At 43.3% G+C, this 26,521-nt stretch overlaps 1 protein-coding gene across 1 annotated transcript in view; it reads left to right on the forward strand.

Moving 5' to 3' along the window:
• Positions 1 to 2,526: 2,526 nt before the first annotated feature.
• XDH (xanthine dehydrogenase) overlaps positions 2,527 to 26,521 on the forward strand; it is a 66,827-nt gene continuing 42,832 nt past the window's right edge. The window contains exons 1-10 of the mRNA XM_044437029.1: positions 2,527 to 2,595; positions 9,422 to 9,479; positions 11,071 to 11,167; positions 12,686 to 12,794; positions 14,416 to 14,542; positions 15,145 to 15,206; positions 17,742 to 17,810; positions 19,774 to 19,842; positions 20,357 to 20,443; positions 24,581 to 24,722. Coding sequence (XP_044292964.1) covers positions 2,545 to 2,595; positions 9,422 to 9,479; positions 11,071 to 11,167; positions 12,686 to 12,794; positions 14,416 to 14,542; positions 15,145 to 15,206; positions 17,742 to 17,810; positions 19,774 to 19,842; positions 20,357 to 20,443; positions 24,581 to 24,722 — 871 coding nt within the window. The 5' untranslated portion in view covers positions 2,527 to 2,544. The remainder of the gene's footprint in view (positions 2,596 to 9,421; positions 9,480 to 11,070; positions 11,168 to 12,685; positions 12,795 to 14,415; positions 14,543 to 15,144; positions 15,207 to 17,741; positions 17,811 to 19,773; positions 19,843 to 20,356; positions 20,444 to 24,580; positions 24,723 to 26,521) is intronic.

The following is a 26,521-nucleotide window of genomic DNA, read 5'->3' on the forward strand; positions in this document are numbered from 1 at the left end:
ATCTGGAGGAACAGCTAGAAAAGTTTGTAGTTGAAGACAGAACATGGGCAGTTTTCAAGGAAGCTGAAGGTCATATGACAGAGACATGATTTCTCATGGTGAATATGCTCATTTCTTTTATCCAGTTATTGATGCTCATAAAATGGGATTGCAGTTTTGAAGCATCACAAAATCTGTGCTGGAGAGAATAATTGGATGAGTATTCATATGACAGTTAATGATGCCTTTACACTCTGAACAGGCACACAGACTCCTGCCTGTTTTTGGCCTTGAGTCACCCTCTAACTGTAGGAGTTACAGAAATCCCATGTTTCATAAGCTTTATAGCTAGGCAGATTTGTTACAACGTTATTGCTTGCTAGGTAGTGGGTCATATACATAATAATCAGTAGCCATCAGGACAGAAATCAGCAACAGGGAGTTCAAGACAGCTTTGCCTTCTTACTTGCCAGCCCTCCTGAGTCCAGGAAAAGGCCTTTCTCTCTGTACTACTGCGACCAGAGCTGGGGAGGGGAGCAAGGACCTACCTTGAAGGCTCTGGAACTCCCTGCTTGATGGGGTTTGGTTGGCTTCCTTTCCACTGTCCTTCTTCTGGCTGGCCAGAATGTTTGTATTCATGATTGGTTGCCGAAGGAGTGTTTAATGGGCTGCTTGTTAAGTTTTAATTAAGATTTTGTTTCAAATGTGGAATTTTTTGTTTTGTTTTGGTTAGCCTCCTTGAGTACCTTTCTGCAGAAAAGTGAGATGGAAGTCAACTAATTGATTAAATAAAATTTACCTGGAACTGGAAAGAACAGGATTTTGAAATATTTTATCTACCAGCACAGAAGGAAAAACTGCGAAGGATTGAGCTTGGTGGAAAGGCAGTGTGTCACAATGTTAGCTGCGTACAGGGTTAGTAATTTCTTCTACTTCTCAAACGGTGGTCTGTGAACTTCCTCTAGAGAACAGAGCCAGGCAGTGCCTGACAAGTCGAGCTGTCCTGATGAAATGGTGATGGTGTGCTTTGATTTTTTTTACACATTTTTCTGTCATTCAGGGATGGATTGCAGGGTTCCCAGACCTGCATAGTCTTAGAAGATCCCTGCACTTGATGGGCAGGTTTGGTATCAGCAGATGTTCTTCTGATAACTTCTTTTTTCTGCACCTGTGCCAAGATCACCACTCAGCATGGCTGACTGGAGTATGCTGGGAGTTGTAGTCCTTTTTATGTGTAAACTTGCATAGGGCTGTGTCCTTAGACACTTTATGATGATGTGTATATTATCCCATGATTTCTTTCAGCTTCCCTAGTTTCTTTAGGTAACTGCCAAGTATTGTAGGAGGTTGTTTTTTTTTTTTACTAGTTTCATTTGACTTAAAGTGTCTGGAGTGCTACTTTCCTTGGCAGAAATGCATACAAATCAATGGAATCTACTGAGCCCTTACAGTGCTATGGTAGTCATACTGATTAGCAATCTGCCTAAGGCTTCTAATCACATATAGATTTTCTCAGAATCCAAGTCCATTGGTTCACAGGCACACTTTCTCCTCCTGTACACTCGTACTTAAACATTAAGAATTTAGACCATGCCAGGTCAGACCAAAGGTCCATCTAATCCAGCTTTCTGTTCACACAGCGGTGAACCAGTCGCAAGTAGAATATGAGTATCTTAGCAACTTCACGGTCATGCTGCTCAGTAACTGGCATACCTAGGCTTGCTGCCTCTGATATTAGAGGTAGCATAAGCCATCAGGACTAGTAGCCATCCACAGTCTTATGCTTCTTGAATATGCCTATTCCCCATTCAAAGCCATCCAAATTAGTAGGCATCACTACGAGTCATGGGAGTGCATTCCATAATTTAAGTATGTGCTGTATGAAGAAGTCCTGCCTTTTTTACCTGTCCTGAATTTCCCACCATTCAGCTTCATCGGGTGATCACATTGGGCTTTAGTATTGTGAGAGAGGTAGCAAAATGCCTCTCTGTCTACTTTCTGCACTTCATGAATAATTCTGTACACCCCTGTCATGTTTTCCCTTACTCACCTTTTTTCTAAGCTAAAAATCCCAGCTACTGCAATCATTCCTCACGGGACAGCTGTTCCAACCTTTTGATCCTTTTAGTAAGTCAGTAACCTGATTCACCAATATATGCAGAGGACAATTCTTCTGTAACAGCTACATAGTGCTACAGAATGGCCAGTGACACTTTCTTCTGCCAAGTTTTGGCCATCCCTATGTATGTACTGAATCAGCCATGAACTTGAGAGATCCCATCTAATCTCATGCCATAGAAAGGGGTGGTGACTTTATTCTTTTCAACTTCTCCTGTGCTATCATTAGAGCACAGCCAAGTGCAGCTGGCACGCCTCTGGGTGGCTCTTATATAACTTGGACTCTTACAAGGCACCAATGTTGAAATAGGGTTAAAGATTCCTAAAGACTACTCATATTGCTTGGGTTGGTAGCACCAGGATTCAGACTGCTGCAGTGCTGTGACTACTCAAAACAGTGTGACCTGATACCCTCCCACACTCGACGGAGTTTGGAAAGTGCACAGGATGGTTCCAGAAAAGAAGGATGAACTTGTCTTCTTTGTAAATGGCAAGAAGGTAGGGGAGACTACACATTAAACATTTCTGTTTGTTGCTTTGAATCTCAGCTCAGGGATTGTTCTTGCTCTGTCCCCCTCTTCAGAGGACCGCACAATCCTGAAACAGCTGTGCAGCTTTTAATATTTGGGAAAGCAGAGCTTCAACTTCCCCACTGCCTCATTTAATAACTGGCACATATTTAAGAAAGGAAAATGGAATATTGGTCAAAAGGTCACTGTTACTATTTTTGGTAATATTCCTGGCATCAATGATGAGGATGGATCATAAATGTAATTACAACAATTTTTAATCTTTCTTCCTGAACTGCAGATTCTTAATTTCATACTGATCAGCTGGTTGCATACTTTAGAGTAAAAACATGGGCACTAATTTAATAAGGATATGTCATATCTAAATTAATCATCAGTGAAGCAGAGCTGAAGAAGGCTACCAAGAGAATCCTGCTAAACTAAAGCAGTGCCTGCAAACCCATATGCTGCAAATATTTCCTGTGTAGCTTTAAAAACATGTATGAATACATACACTGTAAATAGCTCTTCATGCATGCCTGGTGTGATGCCTTCTACAATTCATAACAAGCTAACCTGGATTGCTTTGTAGCTGAAAAGCTCCAGACTGTTGCCCACACAAAAATTAAATTACCAAAGCAAATGCAACAGCCCCCAGAAAGCCAAGCACATCTCTCTGCTGCAGAGAGAGATCAGGTGCTTGCAATTACCACAGCGGCAGCCCAAGGTGGGCTGACAGGTGGATCATTCTGTTCCTAAAGTGCTCTAGAGGCAGGTCCTTGCCTCCAAATGCTCTGTCTGCTCAGAAAGGCTCTGCCTGAACCTCCAAGCCATCAGGGTTGCCTGACCCCATGGAGATTTCACTGTGGCCCCAGGACTGCTGTGCATAAACAGAAACAAAGCAGCATCTCCCCTCCACGTACAGCATAAAAGGCTTAGATTGAGCTGATTTGGCCTGGAGGGATTCTGCTCCTTTGCCCATCGCTTCGGCTGACGTCGGCTGAGTTGGACTCTCCTTGCTCAACAGGACCTTGGTGACACACAGAGATAACACGTGTCCTAGGTGTTCTGGCAGCTCTGGAGAGTTTCCTTGTGCACGGCAGGCTTGGGAAGGGCAGGGGTGGAGATGAGACTGAGCTGCCCCAGCAAATCACAGAGCAGAGCCACCACCCTGCCCTCCCACAGGGGTGGATGCTTTGGCTCTGAGCTGGTAGTGTGGCTGCAACTAGGAAGCAGAATGTGACTGCTGGCATTTTGCTCAAGCAGTCAAGAGGTTGCGAAACGTGCCTCCCCTGCTGCTTTTTCAGATCTCCGCAGCACACATCCTTCATCGCTCTCTCTTTAAATAGCTGGAAGTATGGAGCATAATAGGGATCCTAGCTCATGCCTATCCTGATATACAGAGGTACAGTTGGACCCCTCACTTTCACACATCATTTTTCCATAATTATTTGTGGATTTATATCTATCCCATGGAGGACTCATTGCCTGGGTCATGCAAACTTTCCCCCATCTCAGTCCTCCACCTGACAGTCCTTCGCCCATGTCAGTTCTCCCCATCCCTGATCAGTCTCCAGCCTGATCCCATGAACCAGATCAGGGCAGACAATTCTGGGTTAGATTGGACTCAGGTTACCAGGGGATGCTGTAGTCAACTCCTACATCAGTGGGGCTCCTTAGCCATTGCAGGTTTTTTTCTGAGCATCACAGGAGATATCCATGGTGCTCCCTGGTAGTGAACCTATTTTGGAGGTGGATTTCAGCACCATGGATTGCTCCTATAAACTCAGCACAAAAGCTGCCGTGGATAAAGAGCCCCACTGATACATGGGACACCAGCTCCTCAGGTGGTGATGGATGCTCAGCCCAGGTGCTCCCCTCCATGAGGACCATGCGCATCTGGGTTGTTCTGGATGCTGCACACCTTCAGATATATTAACTGCACATGTGGAAAGGGTGAAGGCAGTCAATGCACATGCTTCATGCCCACCAGGGAAGAGGGATTGGCTCCCTGTTAGCTGTCTGATTTGTGGCCAACCAGGTTCTGTTGCTATGTAATATGTGAAAAGGTACTTCACCTGTTCAGAAATCATGCCTAAGTTCTGGCCATCTAAGAAGGGATGGGATTCAGATAATGAATCCCCTCCTCACACACTCTTGGAGGCCACCTTCTCATCTTATGCTCGTGGGTTTTGCATTGGCAGTGTGTTTTACATGAATTAGAAGAGGGCCAAGCAACCATGCTGGGGCCATGGGTACACTAGGCAGTTTGAGAAAGTGCCTGGACCATTGCCACAGAATGTCTGCCGTGGAAGGCGCGGCAAAGGGCAGGTAAGCTGCCCAAACACCTGAATACAAGGCAGAGGTGGGGCCGGAGGTCAAACACACTCCTCAACTCCGTTGAACTAAACACTTTTCAGCACTGACAGCAATCTATTTTATCAGCAGTTCTGGTTGCTGATAAGGAAATGTATTAATTGTGAAAAGGGGGGGGTAGTGGGGCACTTTGATGGGTGCCAATGAAGGTGTTCAGGGAGTCTTGGTGTACATGGGCACAGCATTGCCTTCTGCAATCCAGAAACTGCCTGAGCTGCTTTCTCCAGTGTTGCTAATGTTGATCCACCAGCCCACCTTTGGAAATTGATCTTAAAGGGTTATTTATTTTAGATACTTGCCTAATATAGTGGGCTGATATTGTGACAGACTTGTGCTAGTTCCATAACCATAACTCGAAAGTCCCAAGGTTAGGCTCTGCTGTAGAAATCCCTTAAAGCCACTGTGGAAAGGAATGGATTATTAGTCAATGCTACCAGAACAGGAGGTTAGAAGCAAGGGGCAGCAGTTCAACACGCTCCTGGGAATGTTTACCAAGATCTGGGAGCAGAACAAGTTATATTGCACTTTGTGGATGAAAGGGGTTACTTTGTCTCTATTTCTGGCTCCCTGACATAGCAAATAATCAGTATTGTTTGTCATGTGCTACTTCAAGGCTGAATGATAGGGAACAATTGATAAGATATGCCTTTCATATAGGAATACATGCTGTAATAGTATTCCACCAAACGAGGGTATTTCATCAGCATAATTTTTGATGTGTCAAACATATGTTCAGTTTCTCTGCAAAATCAGAAGCTTAGATCGGGTTCCTTGTTGGCCTGTGATAGCACGCTGTTGCTGCTTGATTACATCTGGAAGTATTTTTTTGAGAAGGTGAATGGAGAAAAAATTGTTTGAAGAAAAAGTGTTAGCAGCTCATCTGCACAAAATTTGTCCCCCGCTAGATGATGATGATGATGATGTCAGACTAAGAGCCAAGTGGTGCATTGTGCTAACTTGGATTGCCCTAGTGCATCTATTCCCTTTCAACAGCAGCTGTAGGAATCATGAAAATCTTCTTTTTCCTTCCACACTGTTTTCCTTCCACGCTTTCTCCTTTCACTGTCCATAGCGAAAGCGGCTCAGTGAAATCAGGCTTATACCTGGAGGCAGGCTGCCGTGGGTGCCAATAGCAGCTTCAAGGGGCATCTTCACTGGGGTGACAACATGGGGGTGAAGCAAGGGCACGGCACTTGTGGCCCCCATCCGATTTCATGTGCCCTCAGTCTATTTTCAAACATCTGCTGCACACAGACAGTTCAGAAAAGAGCAACGTATCCCTTCTGTGGCAGCTTTCTGGGCATAAAGGAAGAGGGAGAGAAAACAGGGTGACAAAAAGAGAGAAAAAGATAAGGAGGTAGAGGAGTGACCCACTTAGTTTGAGACCCTGCCTCTGCCAGGCCCCACCCTGGCCCCCCAGATAGATTATGCATGAAGGAATGTGGCCCTTGGTAGAAAAAGGCTGCCCACTCCAGGATAAAGGATCACTCAGCCCTTCCCTCTGCTGGGTGCCCTCACCGCCGCTATTTACAAACAGCAAAGCAACATGTGCTGGGCCAAGCACCACGTTTAAGATACCGTATAGTCTGGCCTGTAACATTCTGGTAGATACTTGAATTATTGTCACGACATTGAACACATAATGAGCTTTGGGGGAATCCAACCAAAGGACCATTTAGGCTAGCAACTTGCTTCCATAGGGTGCCTCTAGGAAAGCCCACCAGCTATGCATAAAGCAATCAGCCCTCTCCCATGCTTTGCCCCACAGCCACTGATACTGAGCCTGCGCGTGGTGGTTCCATCTCACAGCCAGTTTGGCACAGCGGAGGCCTGTCCTCCACGAGCCTGTTTAGTCCCCCTTTTAAAAAGTGACCTTCGCTAGTGATCATTGCCACACTTGGTGACAGTGAATTGCATGGTGTGCAGACACACAGTTGTGGCCTGACTCTCTTTGGTTGCATGCTACTGAACACTTTTTTTAGTTTGGTGCAAGGATATGACCAAGAGCACATGGTCATCTTGGCATATGCGAGTACCTGAGAAATGTGCTTAGATCATCTGTTAATAACAAAAGAAAACTCCATGCCCTACAGCCAGGAAGGAATTTTGTTTATTGAACTAAAGGGCAAAGTTTTCCATGTTTGATAGCCAGTAAGAAAAGTTAAGAACAAGCAAAATTATTGATGATCAAGGCTTAGTTGGCAGGAGTTCTTCAGATTAAAAGTCCACCAGTCCAAAATTACTTCTCCTTTTGGAGAGTCAAGGCAGCTTAAAAAGTAGGGAGGGGTTATGCCCACTAGTGTTCTCTGGAGACCTGTTAACTTGGGGGACCCATTTCTTCCCAGTAGGCAGAAGAGAGAAATCAGGAAGCAACCATTTCATTCCAGTTTGGTTGTTGTGAAGCCAGTTAGACTGAAGGCAATGCTTCCTGCCTGCCCTCTGAAGCCTGCTGGAGGAGAGGTGGTAGGTGGGAAAGGGGAAATGGCTCCCCCTGAGACTCCCAGGAGCACAGTCTCTACAGCTAGGGCCACAAAACAGGTGACAACAGCTTAAAAGGTGAGCTGTGACCCAGAGGCCTCCAAAGTCATGCCAAAACAGTTCTGAGAACTTTCTGCTCAGCTGTTCTACATTCCTTGATTAGCACTAGGTTGTTCTTCTGACCTCAGGAACTCTTCTAACTTCTGCTGGCAATTCGAGCTGGTATTCTGCTCGAAGAGATCAACAGTTCATGCCTAATTGAGCTCCATGCAGCTTCTTTCCAAGTTGAGGAATCAGTGAAGAGATTCAGAGGAACCAAGTAGCTAAATTGAGAGTTAACTCAACTGGTTCTTCCAGTTTTGTGTCACTGTCTCTCCCCAATCTTACACCCAGTATTAACTTGGCTACTCCCATTTTTCCATCCTTTTTTGCACCAAAACATTTCAAATACAGTAAATAGAATGGGTGGCCTCCATCAGGGCATGAGTGGACATCCATACATGCAATGTGATTTCCCCTTCTCTTTTCCCCTTTGCAATCTCCTGTGCCTTCCCGTATCTTATCCAGAGGATCCATCACTTCTCCAGAGAAGGGCTGTGACATGCTTTTTCACAGTGGGGAGAGGAAATCTATTCCACCATTAGTGCCTGTTGTGCTGGCAGATGGACACCATTGGATTACAAACCATTATTGGCACAAATTGGCCTATGTGGTCCTAGTCCATACTATCTTTTGTTTTCAAATAAGTTACTTTAGACCAGGGTGCAGTTTTGGAAGTTAGTGCTGACTGTAGTATTAGGCAACATAAGGCATGAGTTTTTCATGTCATGAAAGGGCAGCAAGCTGCTGGTTATTTAATTTAATATTGTTATATTTTTACTGCAAAACAGAGGAGAGATGCTTGCTGTATTTCTTTGCTTCAAGTGCCAAAATGACTTGACTAGCCTTAAATACTCTGCACCTATTCAAGGTGGGGCAGGTGCAGGAATGGTGGCGATACAGGAGCCTCATTTGCTGCCCCAGCTCAGGAGGGGGAAAAAATGCCTTGGCCTGGCCTACCAAAGAGAAAAGGAGCCTGTGTGGAGCACAGAAGACACCTGGAAAATAATTGCAGGTGGCTGAAGATGCAGGAGGCTACCCCAGACCTTATAGCATCTGTGGTTTGTAGATATGTAGCTTCAGTCTGTGGAGAAAGCCTCTGAACATAATATGGAAGTAGGCACTGGACAAGAGCCATGATTCAGATAAGAAAAGCATTGGCTGAAGCTCCTGACCCCTGTGAGGGCAGCAAAACCAGGTGTAGGAGTTCAGTGTAACTTCAGGTGCCAAGGAGTCTACCTTGCTGTAATAAGCACATATCTTTACTTGTGCCCTGTCTTTCTTGTACTGTGTACAGGAGAAAAAAGCTATGTTGATGTTGGCAGAAAGTACCTGCCCAATTCAGTGGGTCTTCTTATCAGCAGGCAGTACAAACCAAGCCCTGTGCAACTGTGAAGATCCATTTAGAACTGTGTCCTTTCAAAAATCCAAAGAAACCTTTGGTGCCTGGAACACTCTGCTGGGACCACAAGAAGCTCTCTATGGATGGCGATCATTTTCCTAGCTGAAAGATCAGCTGATGCCCTCCTTCTCATAGGTCCCGTTCAAGGTGACGATCAACACTTTCATTAAAGTATTTTTAATACTTTCATAAAGTAAAAATGCAAACAGGTAAAAACAATTTTAAAGCACTTAATGGTGCTTTGGTACTACTGCATGACACAGTAATACCTCAGAAGGATCATGCAAGAAATGGTTGAAGCTTTTGATTTCAGAGATTCACTGGCAAAAGTTAGAATTTCCTGACATTTCAAAGTGTTGCAGGTAAGTTTCAACACCCACCTTGTTTCTGACATTATCTGTGGCATAAACACGCACACACAGGCACAGGCAATTTATTTTAAAAAATTCTTGTCTTTCAGGTGGTGGAAAGAGACGTGGATCCAGAAACTACTTTGCTAACCTACCTTCGAAGGAAATGTATCTAATGTCAGACAACATGTACTCCATGAAATTTTAAATGATCGAAGTATTTCATAGTTGTCTGATGGTGCAGGACGGGTCTAAGTGCTATGAAATTTGAGTCTTAATTGAATTCTGAGAATTTAACTGGGCCAATCCTATTCCTTCCACCATGTTTAGACCTAGATTAGTTTAAATGATGTCCCTGCCCCACAAGATTGATGGCCTAAATTCTATAGATGGCTCTTCCCATAGGCTGCCATACTGTTTTGTAGGATGCCAGATGCTGGGAAGAGGCCCTTCCCTTCCATCTCTTCATGGTTTGCCACCACAAGAGAACTGCCACCATTACTGGTAGTGGTGAGTGATGCTTACTAAAAGGGGAAGAAAGGGAAGCGGGTGATCAGTAGATGAAATAGGTGGGTAGAGACACAGGCTGGAGGGGAATAGTTTTCTAATTTTGACTAAACTCTGAATCAGAGAGGAAAAATCAACAATTTATCTACAGTCCCAAGCACGGGGAAAGTCTGTATTTTAACAAATTCTAGGATGCTGATGCTCAGAGGGGGAAACATGAATGAGTAAGGAAATCCTTCCATCAGGATTTTTTGTGTTCATCAAAAGCTGGGCTGTAAAGCCACGGGCAAGTGACTCTGCAGTGCTGAGCGAATTCAGAATTCTGTTGAGGAGAATACCATGCATTTTGCCATCCAGAGATATATGCTGACATCCATAATGTCTGTCAAAAGTAAATATTCAATTACTTTCATGTTGAACGAGTAATGCCTAATTTAATTTCCTTTTCCAGTCATGGGTATATAACCAATAGAATATAGCTTGTGCACACTAATTCTACATTTTGGTTGCACCAGCTGAGTTGAGCAACTGAAAGAAAGGGTACAGTCGTATTTATTTGGTTAAGGTATATTTAAGCTGCCTCAATAAGCGTGATCATCATGACCAAAATTGGGTGCATTGGGGCTGCAATCCTAAACATATTTCTGAAGGCCATATGCTTGGCGTGGTAGGGCAGTAGGCATCCTGCCTGAAACAGGCAAAAATGTGCCAATAAAAAGAGTGGAAATTTACACAAAATTCCCAGAAGCAGTAAGTTAAAAAAAATATGAAGACATTTTGGGCTCTCATGGGTGTTCCTTCTTCATGACTCCTACCAGAAATGACAAGAACAACAAACAGAAATGCATCCTAGGGCTGAGAAAGAACGAGGGAGCACAAATGAGAACATAAGGTGTGGAAGCAGCTTTTGTTGCACAAGATGGCCAGCTCTCTAATCCAAGATCCCATGAAAAAGGCCTCCCTGCTGGATTTGCACATCACACTAAGCCACTCTAAGACCCACCCTTCCTTACCAACCCTGCTACAAGCCATATATTCTCAAGATGACTTGTTTGCATAGAACTACCCATGACAACCTCTCCAGGTTTGGACATGTATGATTACAAGCCACCATGGCTTAATGTGACATGTGAACCCAGCCTAGGAGTAAACATTTTGAGACTACCTTTAAAAATCCATTCTGTTCCTCTGGACCCAAAGTGAGTCTGTTATATGACCAGTGGTATAGTTTCCTTAACTTCAGTTTCACAAGTGGGCCTATGTGGAACCAAGCTGGGCTGTGGAGAAGGTGGATGTGGTGCCTGCACTGTTATGATTTCCAAGTTTGACAGCTTTCAAAAGAAAATCATGTATCCTTTGAGTAATGTGTGGTGAGATAGGAGAGCAAGTCTGGAATGTAAACATCTGCAATAATGAGTCCAGAAACTGAGTGGTTGAAAAAATATTACTGTGCAAAGTTTGTTCTTCCCAAAACCTTGGCTCCATTCCAAGTCACAGTAAGATCTATTGATAGGAAAGGTTTTTAAATGCATCTCTTTCAAGTCCATTGCAGTTGTGGATTGTTGACGCCCTTCTAGACTGTGCGTCTGATTGCTATCAAGCTGTTGGTCTACACAACACAATGACCTGGCTTTTCTAGAAGCGGTCATGGTCCGTTCATGTTAATGAAAGCAGCTGATGAGGTTGTGTATCCACAGTACCTTTCCCATTGCCTTGTTTAGTTGCTTAATATTTGTTTTATATGACAGACTGTGCAGTTTAAAGTTCAATATCCCAGTGTACAGTGAACAATACATGACACTTCTAAGGAATCAGTAATGATATTTCCTCTGTTTCAGTCTTTTCTTAGTCTCCCTTTCCCTTTTCGCTCTTTCATCTTAATTTTCCCTTCAGAATAGCAAGAACTTATATCACTGGATTTCTTGGGTAGTCTTTAGAACAACCTGCCCATCCTGGAGCCCTCAAGACGACAACAACTATTATTCACAGCCAGAATGGGGCTGACAAAGGGTGCCGTTTCTATATGGCATTGTTTATTTTCACACTGCTGGCATTAGGACTTTATCAATCACGATTTTTGCATTGCTCACTTCTTAGGAAAAAAAGTTTCACAACTTTTCCAGATGTTCCATGGAAAGAGACATATGTGTGGAAGCTGTTCTCTCTACAAGAATTCCTTTCTTGGATTGAGAACCCTGGACACAAACGGGATATGAATGTTCATTTATGTGTGCAAATTTGCATCTAAGGCAATCCCTACTTGCTTTGGGTGGGAGTACATCTTCCCATCTATCGCACCACGCGAGTGGCACACTGTCATGTAATACCACATTGGCTTTTCTGCCTGCAGCTGCACATTTTACTAGGATACCAGCAGTCCCCCAGTTATGGACCCCCAAGTTACAACAACCTGCACTTACAAAGAAACTGCCATAAAGTCTATTGATTTTTTAAAATTATTGCAGAAAATAATAATCACCATAGAGAGAGAGGGAGCAAAAGGGTAGAGAGGGAGGAGTCCAAAGCATGCCTTCCTGAGCTGCCCATCCCTAGAGGGGAATTTCTCTGGCTTTCCTTGCTGCAAAGAGGAGTGCTGGTGAGTTTGGGTGGGTGGGGGGCTGAGATATTTGCGGTTTTTCCACTTTCACGAGGAGGGTTGACACACGTGGATGGTTAACAATACGTGATCTGACTTACATACAAATTCAACCCAAAGACGAATTTCCTTTATGCACATGCAGCTTCGGTGCAAAGACTGAAGCATTCAGCTCTCCACTGTTGGTCTTCATGATTTCATCATCCTTTTTTCATGTTACAAGGAAATGATTTTACAAAGCGAGCAGTATCGATCCTTAACGTGGTTGTAGACACTATACTGCAAATGCGTGTTTATTCCCCATATGTGCTCTCCACCGTTCAGCAGTAACTACTGTTGAAGGCATAGGAAGCACGAAGACAAGACTGCATCCAGTACAGGTAAGCTGTGGAACTGTGGAAACTTTGTATACAGTGTCTGGGCTCTTCTATTGTATTTGTATTTGCCCAAAGTACCTTAAATGGCTTGTTCCTGCACACTAAATTGTAGCCAGCATGGTTTCATTGGACCTTTTCCAGGCCATGGGTCATATCCAATGATAATCCTATGTAGAATAAAGAATTATTACCCTACTTAAAATAACAGCATTCAAAAGTAAAAATCATGTAAGTCTAGGGGACTTTTCCATACAAGGCTAATCTTACATTGCTTTCCATTTCATCATAGATCTGAACACTACCTCAAAAACTTTTCCTTTCCTGCTTGTTCACTACTGAAGCTCTTGCTGCTGTTGTGGAATAGCACAATTATGGACAAATATTTTTTCTTTTACTTTCACCCTGCTTAAAAATATCACCAAAGTAATCTGTAAAAACAACTTTCAGTTCTTTATAGATCCTTTAGATGACATTGAGACCTTCCAGTTTTGCTTGTGTCTAAAGAAATTTTCTGCCATTATGTGCTATCTGAAAATGTGGTATTTGTCAAAGCAAATTCATCTTCCACTTGTGTAATTGTGTTATTTTGCTATATAACAGATTCTATACCTAGAATCTGTTGTTGAAGCAGAAATCAGGAAAGGAAATATCCCTTGCATAGTGCTTGGGTGCCAGTTCTGTAACAAAACAGGGAGAAAGTACAGTGGATTAACACCTGATTAAGATCCCTGTTAGAAAAGCTCTATAGTTTACCTGAAGTGTTGTCCTGAGTTAGCTATGGCAGGAGGATTGTAAACAGTAAGGTCCAAAGAAATACAGTGGGGAAATTACTGTCAGTGGCAATTATATTAATAACTGTGGCTGTGTGGAAAACAATCCATGGCAACCCACGTTATGCAGAATCAGCCCCTTGGTCCAGCTAGGCCAGTCTTCTCAATACTGGCTGGCATGGTTGTCCAGCATTTCAGGCAGGATCTTTTCCAGTGCTACCTGGAGATGCCAGGTACTGGACATGGGACCTTTTTCATGTCTCTACCACTGAGCTATGGCCAAATCTGGTATTAGTAAGTAATGCCTATAGTGTGATTAAAATACATCCCATTGTGTTGCCAGTGACTATGGCCTATAATGCAAATGCCTCCGTCCGTATGTTTCCTCTGACATCACTATTCAGAATTGTTCCCCCAAGCCCAGCTATATGCATCTACAGCTGAATATCAGGAAAACACGTCAGACATCTGAGGAACTGCATTCTAGTATTCAGCCCTTTCCAACCTGGTGTCCTTCAGGTGTGCTCGAACTATACCTCCTATCATCCCCAACCAGCATCACCATTGGCCATGCTGGCTGGGGATGATAAGAGTTGTACTGCAGCATATACGGAAGGCACCATCTTGGGAAAGAGTATCTAATGTCAATAATACTTTCTGATTCTTTAAAGTGTCACAGGACAGTATATGCAATTGGTTATTACTTAGGTAATTGGGCATCTGACCTGCTTCTGGTTACCAATCTCTGGTAAGAACTAATTTAGCTCCTGGGAAACTCAACTGAGGACAGCTTTACCACAGGATTACACAAAGTTTCACAGCAATGATAGTTATAGGTTTTTCCTCACTTCCAGGAAAGAATAGCAAAAAGCCATGGATCACAGTGTGGTTTTTGCACCCCTGGCATCGTCATGTCCATGTACACACTGCTTCGCAATCACCCTGCGCCTAAAATGGAGGAGATTGAAGATGCTTTCCAAGGTAAAGATGATTTGGTCTCGTTTCAGCCTGTGTTTTCCATGGCCCTATTTTTAATCCAGTGTGCAGCTTAACCCAGCTGAATAGGCAGCACATTTAAAACAAAGGGTAGACATTTCCCTGAAATTCAATCCTATTAATCTGGCATTGGTGAAGGAGTCAGGTCACAGAAGAAAAACAAGCTATAACATTACAATGAAATTTCCCAAGAAAAAAGATGCTGAACAGAATTCCCCCATCTCTTTCAGCACTGAGCCCTAACAGAATCTTTGAGAGGTCCCGAATGGATCATGCAAAAAGTACCAGCTAGTCATTAAGAAATAAATAAATAGTGATTCAGGAGATACACATGGGAATGATCGGCAGTCAGTTCAAAGAGATTTCGTGTTGCCTGGGCTTGGTGCAGTGCTTTGTGAGGCTGGAGCCCCGTCTTCCAAAGTTACCTGGCCTTCCACTGCTGCTATTCTTTCCCCCATTGTGAAATACTACTTTGGAAGCAAAGCCAGGTATTTCACAAGGCAGATCGGAGGCAACATTACAAATCCATCTCCTTCTCCTATGTCCTAAGTGACTCCTAACTTTTGCAACTTGATTTGGTATTTCAGGAAACCTTTGCCGCTGTACAGGATACAGGCCTATTCTGGAGGGGTACAGGACATTTGCAAAGGTAAGAGGCTACAGATAAAAAGACAGAGTTTGGGAAGGACTTGGTCTAACTTTTGCTCAGAGACAGTGGCTGAACCATGCTGTAGTTCTCTCTGTAGGAACAGAAGGTATGAACACAGGCAGTGAAATATTAAGTACTCAGAGAGCAGTTTGAAAACATTCTTTTTGGCTGCTACCTCAGAAAACATTGGCAAGAGACATTGAGCACAGATAAAACAAATCAAAACAAAAAAGCCATTTATTATATGCTCAGGTTATTGGGAAGCCCAGGGCAAAAATATCTTAAGAATGTTGTGTCTCTGCCCCTCCCAGTGCTGGCACATCAAGGCTTTGTGGAATATCCACAGAAGAGAGCCAGGTGTGGGAGAAGTAAACTATTTGCTGGGGATGAGCAGGGATGTAGGATGGGTCCTCACCTTTGCATCTTTGGTGTAATGGAAGCTTGCTGGCCTCTTGTGCAGGGCTGTTGCTTTTAAGTTAGTTTAGGCTAAGGGGGTGGGACAGAAATCCAATCAATCAATCAATCAATCAATCAATCAATCAATGTAATTATTGAACATTAGGCCATTTGCTGCCTGTTTCATGTCTGGGAAGACACTGGAGATGTAGGGGCAAGGAGGAAGATGGGTCACAATGACGGTAATGCAGTGAAAGTGATGGCAACAGGTGAGGGGGAATCAGCAGAAAAAGCTATCCACCAGTTTTCCTTCTAGCCCAGCACCCAACCTCCGTAATCTTGGTGGCTTCCCCGTTGCCCTGGCAGATCTGCCAGGGCTTTTAACCAATGTCATGCTATTTAATAGATAAGTGTTCTGTTCACAGTGATGCAAGTACAGAACTCCAGGCTATTAGGCAAGGTCAGCAGGGAGTCCACACATGAGATGTTCCAGAGCAGTGCCAGGCCAGCAAAAAACAACAACACACGGACATTGTTTCATTCTTCTCTGCCTGTCACAGAAGGTTTTGAGCCTGAACCTTCAGAGCTCCATCCAGAGCACACTTGCAGGCCATCAGCACCTGAGGAATGTCCTGCTTGTGAGCAGAGCCTTGCCCAGGAGCATATCTTTACTCCATAGGAGTCCTTACAGCTCTGATAGTTCTGTGTTCGGTAGGCAGCCGTACCAGAGCAATCTAGGTTAGGGGTGGGCAACTGCAGCCAGCCTGGGAGCCGTTTTCATTTCTCCTAGAATGCAACCCCCAGGCCACACCTTCTGTAGATGTTAATATAAATAATAATGATCATTATTATAAATAACATTGCAGCCGCTGCAAAGCACCTAAAGAGTTTTGACTTTTTGTTCCTCTTCTGAGGATCATCTTGGGTTGTGGTACACATTGCTTCCAAATTTTTGTTCTTATTGCTCTTCCTAGGCTGAATGTTGTTTGTGATTAGCATTATTTTTGGTCCTTGGTTTTATTTAGTTCTATTCCTATGCTGCTTTAGAGCTTTTACCTCATACAGATTTTGTTCTGCGAATTTGTAACTTTTGTGCTGTGAAGCTTCCTCGGGAGGATGGCCCCATTAACAATGGGTAAAGCGTGTTATCCATAACCTGAAGTTTCTAGAAGCTCAGGAACTTCCATCAGTCCCAGCCAGCATGACAATATTCAAGGATGATTATTGGATCAAGTCATAGGCTGGGCTGCTTTTGGATCCTGCACTGTCCTTGGAGGCCCAAAGCCCCTGTAGCAGCTTGGGCAAAGGTCCTGCCTTTGAGCCTTTCTGGAATGAGATTTTTTTAATTTAATTTTTCATTTATTTAAAGTTTTTCTCTGCCATTCCATTACTAAAAGTCTCTGGACGGCTTACAAAGAACAAGATAGCCTGGTTACACTTATACACACTCCAGTAACGATTCCTTTGGATTGCTGCAATGCATTATGCATCAGGTTGCCTTTGAAAATGGTCCAAAAATAGAGTAGTGAGATGGTCAATGGTGACTGCCCAAAATATCATATTATGCCATGATTGGCACTAGCTGCCACTCTATTTCAAAGAACTGGTATTAATCTACTCAGCTCTAAATAGCCTGGGGCCAGGTTACTAAAGGACTGTTTGTTTCTATATATACCTGCTTGGACCTAAGCTGCTACTCAGGATCAGACCAGGTTGCTGCATGCCCTCTCCAGAAAGACCTGCCTGGTTTTCCGCACCAGATGAAGATCATTTTCTTTTCCTGGGCTGTTTCACTGTTTAGGTTTAACATTGCTTTAGTGCATTCTTAGATCTTTGTGTTACAGCTGGCTGTTTCCCTGGTTCCTACTCTGTTTTACACTTGCAGATTTTATATAATGTTTTACCCCTCTGTTTTTATTATTACCCTTAATGGCGTAAAGTGTGCTTTGTAGACTGCCCAGTGAGGTTTCACTCATAAACAACAGAATAAACAAGTGAATGGTGGGAACTGATGTTCAACAACATCTGGGAGGCCATCGTTTTCAATCCATGCCCCCTGATTGAAAGAGAGTCAGCGTCTCTTTTAAAATGTGTTAACCTTAATAGAAGGTTTATTCTGAAGCATTCCTTTCTCTTTAGGATGGCGGATGCTGTGGAGGAAAAGTAAATGACTTTGGTTGCTGTATGGCTGGAAAGGAAAATAAAGTGGTAAGTTGCATTGGGCTTCCTCTCAAATCCCTTAAATATTTCCAGAAATTACAATTAACTTTTGTTTAATGCTCTACATTAATTTACTATAATTAGTATAATTATTGTGCACTGACACTATAATCTATATTGTAATACCAGCTTAAATGTATTACTAGGATTGTAGTTTGCCAAGAACTGGTAGGAAGAAATGGCTTTTAAAGCAGTTTAGGGCACAATCCAGTGGCCTCTAGACTCTGTCTAGACAGCTATAGGAAAATTTGGAGCCCCAGCTTCAACCTTGGAAAAGTGCCCTGGGGTTGGAGCAGGGCTCCAATTTTCTTTCTTTCCCCTCCATAGCCAGTGTGGTTCTTTCTTTGCTGACTGAAGCTCTGACATCACAAGTGTCATTTCGGGGCCAGCACAGCAGGGAGAAAGGCATTCTGGGAGGTGATGATGGGAGGAGTAATCCTCCACTGCAGAGACAGATATGAGTGAGGGCAGAATGGTGAAATCAGTCGCCTACGTGTTTTGGAGGCTGAGAGAACCATGGAAGCACCTCTTTACTCCATGTGCCTCCCATCCTATATAATCCTCTGAAGGCGAGGCAGCAACTTAAAAGAAAATCTCAGACTAATGTTGAAATAGGGCAAATTGAACCACAGACTGAAAAAATGAGAAACCAACCTTCTGCCGCTGCTAAAATGGACAGATTCCCTAGAACTATTAATATGAAATCCTATCCGTATTCATCCTATTTGAGTATGCACTGTTGAATATAGTAGGGCTTTTGAATAAACGTGGATAGGATCGCATGCTTAGCTTGCTTTATGATTATTTGTTGTCCATGTATGTTCTCAGTAGCTCATAATCACAGCTCATGTGAGCCATCCAATATCAGAGGAGGAAATCAGCTGACTGAGGTCTCCTAGGAAAACGAGAGGGTGAACCTTCATTATGTGTGTCAGTAACCATGCCTTTTGGGTATTTAAACTTTTGCATTTAGAGAGGGTGTGCAAAGCATCACTAATTAGCAATTAAATTTTAATCAGGATAGTCCTTGTTCAAGAAGCACCAGAGGACAACATGTAAGCGTACTAAAAAATATTCACTGTGCAAAATTCTCTGGATATAATAGCCTTCTGCTTCAGATTTAGGAAGAAAAACTGACAGGAAGGATCATTTTTCTAAAGGGTGAGAAGTTAACTTGAGGTTACTTTCATTAATATCAATACATTCTGTAGACTGGCCCCAAGAAAAACAGGTTTCTTAGGCTTGGAAAATACCACAGATGTTCTAGTCCAGAATGAAAATTGTTATTTGGTTTAAAAATCACAAAATATATATTTTTAGACAACATCCTCTTTGGATGGAAGGCTAACAAAAACATGAGAAAGGGACATAAAAAGGATGCTATTGGATTTAAGAGAAAAACTGAAAATATAAAGGATTATGTTCAAGTTTTCTTTGGACATACTGAGTAAAATATGATCTGACTTGGAGTAGTTTGGTGTTGGAATAATCACAGTTTTCTAATGATCTACATCTTTTATAAAATATGTTCCTGCCCTTGTCCATCAACCATATTAGATTAATATTGCATAAATCTTCTCAAATATCTGTGGAAAAGGTAGTTTCTATGTAGAATTCAGTCAACACACCCATGTGATTTAAAGTGATTAAATAAGATGTGGGTTGTTACCAGAGACTTAGATATATATATTAAAATGAGGGAACACAGAAAAATTAACTGACATTAACCTTAGTGGTTTTACACCATTTTGGATAGCATAGCATGGTTTTCCAAATTAGAGACATAAAATGCTCTGAGTTCATGACCTTTCATTTTTTTGGAGGGGGGTTGGGCAGAGAATTTTTAATATGATTTTTTTTAAAGGAACAACATAAGTTTTTTTATCTGCATGTAAGGAAAGTGTTATTTTTCTGATGGTAGCTTATTAAACATCCTTCTCTTTCTTTCCAGTTGGGCCAGGGCTGCTGTGGGAAAAAGGCCAATGGCGCAGGGTGCTGCATGGATGGAAAAGATGACCACGCAGTAAGTCCAGAGGACCTGTGGATATGTCCTCTCATTCTTGTTCTACTTATTGTTGAGCAGTCTATTGTAGGTGGGGTTTTGCATCCTTAGTTGTTCCAAGATTAGGGCCATGGAAGCCACCAGGAAGCACTGTGCTTCCACACCGGTAGCAGGACTGGGTTTAAGAGGAGGCCTGCTGGGCATCTATCAAGGGCCTGCTCTCAAGGACCTGCTGGATTTCATCCTTGCCTCACAAAGACAATGATGGTGGTGAGAAGGAGAAGCAGTAGATACCACTGCCTGCTTGCTCTCTGGCTGTCTCCCTGCAAGAGACAGAGAAGCAAGAATGACTGGCAACACTGGTGGGAGAAGCTGGGCTTACTAAAGGAGAGGTGCTGTGGTGGGTGCTTTGTTCAAGGGCTTTCTGAAACCTGGAGCCTGACCTGGCTGGTAGCAAGATCTCCAGAGAAGTAGCACTCTTTTTTAGTGGTAAAGAAAATGGCACTAACCAGTGACAATTTATCTTCTATAGGGCTTGATAACCTCAAACTTGTTCAATCCATCTGAATTCCAGCCTTTGGATCCCACACAAGAGCCTATATTCCCACCAGAGTTATTGGTAGGTACATTTTCTTCTCACAGAGGCCAAATTCATTTCTTGACGATTCCACACTCTTTAGAAGATTTGAGCATACCTGTTGACATCCATGTGCACACACAGGGCAGGAGTGTTGAATCTTTTTCTGCTTGGGGACAGGATTTCATTTTGGGAAAACTCCCGGGGCTGCATTCCAGTGATGAGTGGAGCTGAAGGCAATGTGGCCAGGGCCAAAATACCAAATATATCAGCATATTTTGCTAAAAGTTGTTACTACTAGTAAGCAAGCATTTGGAGAAGGGTGTTTATCCTTGCAGAATGCCAAAATTGTGCAAAAGCAAGGAAACCACCAGAGAGCTGGTTGTTGGAAAAAAGTGGGTGAGGCAGGGGAACCCAGCAAGGAAAGATTTTGGCCCCAGAACTGAGTTTCTGCACTGCTTAAATACTGGGCATATTTAAATAATGAAGTAAAGTGAGGGTGGGGGAGAGCAAAGGAGGGAGAGAGTCTGTGCATGAGGAAAGGCATATGTTTCAACCATCAGAGGCGAAGTAAGGACTCTTTATTCACTGCTTCTTAATCTTTGGTTAAATAATCTTACATACAATAGAAGGATTGTTATCGTTCGAATAACACACTGTGGATAATCCAAGACATTAAGCAGCAGTGTACTTTTGAAACGGCTTCTCATTTCATGTTTAGATAGACTGCGATTGTTTTATCAGAAATTTATCCTGGAATGATAGACTTGGCACAGAAATTTGCTCGTTTTTTACATTTATGTTCAGACCTTTCCCCATGAACTCCTTGTGACGGAAATTCAGTTATCCCATTGTATTGTCACAACCATGTTTGACCAAATAGACAATTCAAGGTGACATTTTATAACTCTTGTTTAGTAACAGTTAGCAACTACATATAACTTGCCCTTCTCATTCCCAGCTCTCCAAGTAACTGAACATCTACTGCCTTTCTTCTCATGATTAGAATCTCTTAAAATACAGTAATGTCACAACAACTATTGTGTGGGACAGAATATTCTGAGTTATTGGCTTGCTTCACTCAACACAACAGGTCAGGTTATGGGCCGAGTGTTGTGCAAACTCAGCTGCAAAAACAATCCACAGTTCAGGACCCAGCAATGACACATGTGGTTTCTTGTTGAGTTGTGCATGGTTAACAAACTGTGGCTGCTTTCACACAGCAATCTGCAATTTAACAACAACCCCTGGTTCAGTACCAACCCACACCCAGCCCATACTCATACAGTACTCTGGCTTGTGTTGTGTGGTTTGATTTATTCTTTCTCAGTAAAGGATATTATTTAGTGAAAGTGCAATCCCAGTTGTTTGGTAAGGAGGAAGAAGAAACCAAATCAGCCATGTACATTTACAGTGAATAACTGTTCTTATTGCCAGAGGTATTTTACGGTCAGTGGATCAGACTTGTATCGATCAAGTGTTCACAGTAAGTCTTTGTATCTAAAGAAATACATGAACATGCCCTCCAATTAATGTAAGTCTGTCTCATCTCATACTTTTGATTAACTAGGGCACTGTTTCCTATATCTGTACCACTTTGAAGAAGACCATAAGGCTAAAACAGCTGCCAGTTGGAACTCTTACTTAGCATATAATATGTCCATCACTAAAGGACTCCATTTTTAAGTAAATAATGGGTTGAAAACATTTGTGTATATTTTTCAAATTTCCATTGTTTGTTTTCACATATACAAATACATTAAAATTAAGAATAAGGTGTTTTGCATTAATCTGTATATGACCTTTGACCTTTATTATATATGTTGAGTATGATAGAATCATAGAACAGTAGAGTTGGTATGGGCCAGAGGGCCATGCAGTCCAGTTCCTGCTCCGTGCTCAGATACGCTGCCTGTCAACTGAACTTGTCAAGTAGCGGCATAAGAGAGCTTGGAATCTCAGCTCTGTCTTTGGAAAAAGCTCAGAGGTTGCTGTTGGGACTCCATGCCCTCAACCAGGGTGCCTAGAAGCCATTTTTAGAGCTGATGTTTTGGATTTTCTGGGGGCTGAAGAGAAGAAGGAGGCATTGCTATTCTCCAAAGGATCCAGTGGTGCCTCAGCCTTTCCTTCTTGTAAAGAGAAGAAAAACATTGATATGGCTGAAATCAAGCCACCTCAGCCTCTGCACTCATCCCGCCTTCCACTGGAGCTCAGGGCTTTCCTCACTTGCCTGCTGCCAGTGCTTTTCACAGGCTTGTATTGCTTTTTAGTGCAGCTGAGGATGGTGTGTCTGGCACCATTTACCTTTTGTTTTCTTCTGATCCTCCTACCGGTTTGTTAGCTTGTTTGTTTCTGGCACAGATCCAGTCTGTTTAATAATTGTAGGCCAACAGAATTTCATCTGTTTGCAAGCCTCCATCTCCATGTTGAGAAAGCACAATTCGTTGGATTTCTTCTAGACTTTCATCATCTGAAGGCACAAGAACCAATGGACTTTCTATTTTAACAAGTCTGTTGGTCAATGAATTGAATACCTTTTTTAGTTGGCCAAAACTAATTAATCTTGCCCAATTAATCAATTAATTTCTGTCACTCATGAAATCCACAAGCCCATTAGGCTGCAATCCTATATGCACTGGGAATAAGCCCCATTTAACTCACTCTGACCTCTGAGTAGGCATGTATAAGATCGAATGGTTAAACAGTGCATGTCTTGTTTGGACGTTGCGTCACTAAGTTACCTTGATCTTCTGACCTTTGTAACAAGCACTGAAGGTGGAACCCTGTGCATATTTAGACAGAAAACAGGCCCAGAAATTCCAGAACTATCTGGCCAGAATGCTGGGCAGAAGGAGAGCAGCGAAGGAGCACACCTAGCCTTCCTTGGGAGAGAGTTGCACAGACTGAGATTGACCCTTCTCTTTGGCATTGCCACCAATCACACCCATGAAAGGGACAGTCTTGAAAGAAAGACCTTTCTCAAAGATCTTAAGAACATTTATGTGGAGCAGAATATGTCACATGGATCATATGGGTCACATCTGGTTTGTTGAATTGTGCTGGGAAGCAGATTGTAGCCAAGGAAATTGTGGTAATAAGGGAGTCACATGGTCCCTGGAACTGGGCCTGGTAAAGCATCAGGCCATAATGTTCTGAACCAGCTGGACTGTGTTTCTGAGCAATTTTTCAAGGCAGAACCATGTATTACTGTAGTCCAAATGCAATACAACTAAGGCATGCGTCATGGCGGCCAGATCAGGCCATTTTTAAGAATAGGTGCAGTGGTTTGAAATACCACTGAACAATGGACCACATAGGTCAGCTATGGAACATCAACAACAGCTATCTACAACTGGAGCACCAGGACTGGGGTTGATGGAGATCGATGAAGGTCCTGGCAAGATGCTGCAGAGCCAAAGGCAAAGTCAGGTACAAGCAAAGGTTGGATACCATCAAGACAGGGCAGAACTAGAGGCAAAGGAAAGGCCAGGAGAAGGTAAGGAGCAGATGCCTAAACAAAGCATGGTAGGGCCAGGGACAAAGGCAAAGTAAGGAAGAAGGTGTTGCAGAACAGCCCAAGAACGTGAAGGTTCATCACGAAGGTTCGTGCTACTGTGGCAAAACTAGGCAGAACTGAGCAGCCTTTCATGGTCTCTCTTGTGGCTTTCAACTAGTTTCCATGACTTCAGTGGCCCTAATCCCTGTAAGCATCTGTAGGCCTCATACCAGTCCTGCAAGTACTTGTGAGGTGAACCAGGTTGCCTGCTCTAACTAGCTCTGCAAATCCTGAGAGCACTGAGGTAAGAAAATATGGAAAAATGGAGGATGCCTGGAATAGGAAGTGGCAGAGGGTTGTGTGAAGCTCTTCTCCAACGTGGAAATGTTAAGCTACAATGACTTTAAGAAGACTAATTATCACAGCCGTCTTGAAGGACAAAGTTACCTTGTGGTGACTTTTATATCAATGTGATAGAGTTGTTTTGTCTGGTACTGCCCCAAGAGAATGAAACACCAGAGTGCAACAATAACGATTATTCTCTAATCTTTTTTAATCTATCTCTTCTACTGACCTATAGTTTTGATGATAACAAGCCTAAGCTTGGTCTCAGCAAGAACCGAACAGAGCCAAGCTTATTTGTCCATGTATCACTATTTGAAGTCCTTGCATTGTTTCCGCAGACACAAAACAATAAACCGCAAAAGCAGCTGTGCTTCAAAGGTGAACGTGTGATGTGGTTTCAGCCCTCAACCCTCAGGGAACTGGTGGCTCTCAAAGCTCAATACCCATCGGCCAAGCTTGTGGTTGGGAACACAGAAGTGGGTAAGAAGAAGTGCTTGGCCCCGTCCAAGGTCTTTTGCCAGTACAACGCAGTGCTAGAATTCCAAGAATGAAAATGCCTATAGGGTCAAGATTGCTCCTTTTCCTTCTTAAAGATCTAATGAAGGGCTCCCCCTTAATAGGGAGCTTGAACTATTGGGCAGTATAGAAATAGGTAAAGAAAAGTGAGCCAATTGTTGTGTTCTCTCCAGTCATTCCACTCCCCCTTGATGAGAAGTGGGATGTGGGGAGAGTGAGGAAGAAGATCGGGCCCACTCCCACCATCATGTTCTCCTTGCTGGCTTTGTTACACTACCCAGATCGGAGGAGTGTCTTCAGCACCCTGGGAGGTGGAGAGAAGAGTCTTGCTGCACTCTGCACTTTTGTGTACTTGCGTAGTTCCTGTTTAGGACCCTGCAGACCTTTGGCCTCCATGTAGTGGAACACAGCCAGACCCACCAATTGTGTGCCACCAGCCACGGAGAGGCCACGGCACGAAGAAGAGAGCAGGGATATGCCTGTTGACCCACCGTGCTCTCTCCTTCATGCCGTGGCCTCCCTGTGGCCGATGGAATAACTAAGGAGGGTGTGTCTGTCTGCTTTTGGGGCTCAGTTTCGAAAGACAATGAAAACTTGAAACAATACAAGACAGGCCCAGCTGTTTTAAATACCAGCAATGTAAAATGAAGGATGAGTTCACTAAATACTGTCATCTCAGGAAGCCAAATGCCTGGTAGAATAAAGATGTTTCCACGTGGCAATGGTAGGCCAGAGAGAACGGGCTTATGGGCACATGCCTCTGGTGATGCCTGTAGGCCCCTGCACTAGGAGAGTTATGGTTATCCTGTGTAGTGGGAAGAGCCGTTGAAGCCAATGGCTTCATCTTCCTATCTTACCTTTTCACCAGGTATGCTCTTTGCCTATCTACCTGGAACATTTTGGAGAGGGAGGAAAGGAGGCTGGAGAGGCTTCAGGTTAGCTGCTGTCCTGGCCCTTCCTGTATCCTCTCCACCCCACCCTCCCAGGGGCTTCTTTCCCAGGATTAGAGAGCTGCTGGTGCGTGCAGGTGGTGGGGCGTGATTCCCAATTCCAAGGTCAGAATGCTGTCTCCCACCTAGGAATCCCAGATATCCTATGCCCACCCCCCTCCCCTGGTATAGTAGGCAGTTCTACAATCTTTGGGGATCTATTGAAATAGAAAGGCAGGAGATTTGGGACAGTAAAAAGAAAGCACCACTTGACAACATGCACATTAAACTGTAGAATTAACTGCCACAAAAGAGGCTAGGGTCAGATGGTATTATTAAATGGGTCGTATGTTGCTGAGCCTGATCTTTTCCTTTACTTTAGTGTAAGTGCACATAGCATTCCTTTGGATAAGAACCAGCATGTCCCAGAACTTCTCCCTAACCCCTTTGCTTCCCCAGATTTAACCCTCCCCTTATAGAGTGTGCTGTTCCTAATCCAAATCGGAGTTAGACTGAAATAACAGAAAGGATCAGGGTCATCTACATGCTGCCCAATTAACATAAAACATACTGTTTGACCCTTAAATGGCTTTTTAAAGGATTTCAGACAGATTTAGGGAGAACTGTTCTATTAATCACAAATAGTCGTGAGGGCTATATGCCATCTCCAGATTCAGAGGTGGAGCGCTGCTTGCAGCTTTTCTGTCTGCTTTAGTTTTCTATTCTACTTCTGGCAGAACTGAGATCTCAGGAGTGTTTCTCTTACCACTTTTCCATTATGTAACCTCTAGGTGGCATAGCAGAATAGAACAAATACACAAGTGGAAAAAGTGC

The sequence above is a fragment of the Varanus komodoensis genome, unplaced genomic scaffold, assembly GCF_004798865.1.
Source record: "Varanus komodoensis strain SLA01 unplaced genomic scaffold, ASM479886v1 scaffold1, whole genome shotgun sequence".
Lineage (NCBI taxonomy): Eukaryota > Metazoa > Chordata > Lepidosauria > Squamata > Varanidae > Varanus > Varanus komodoensis.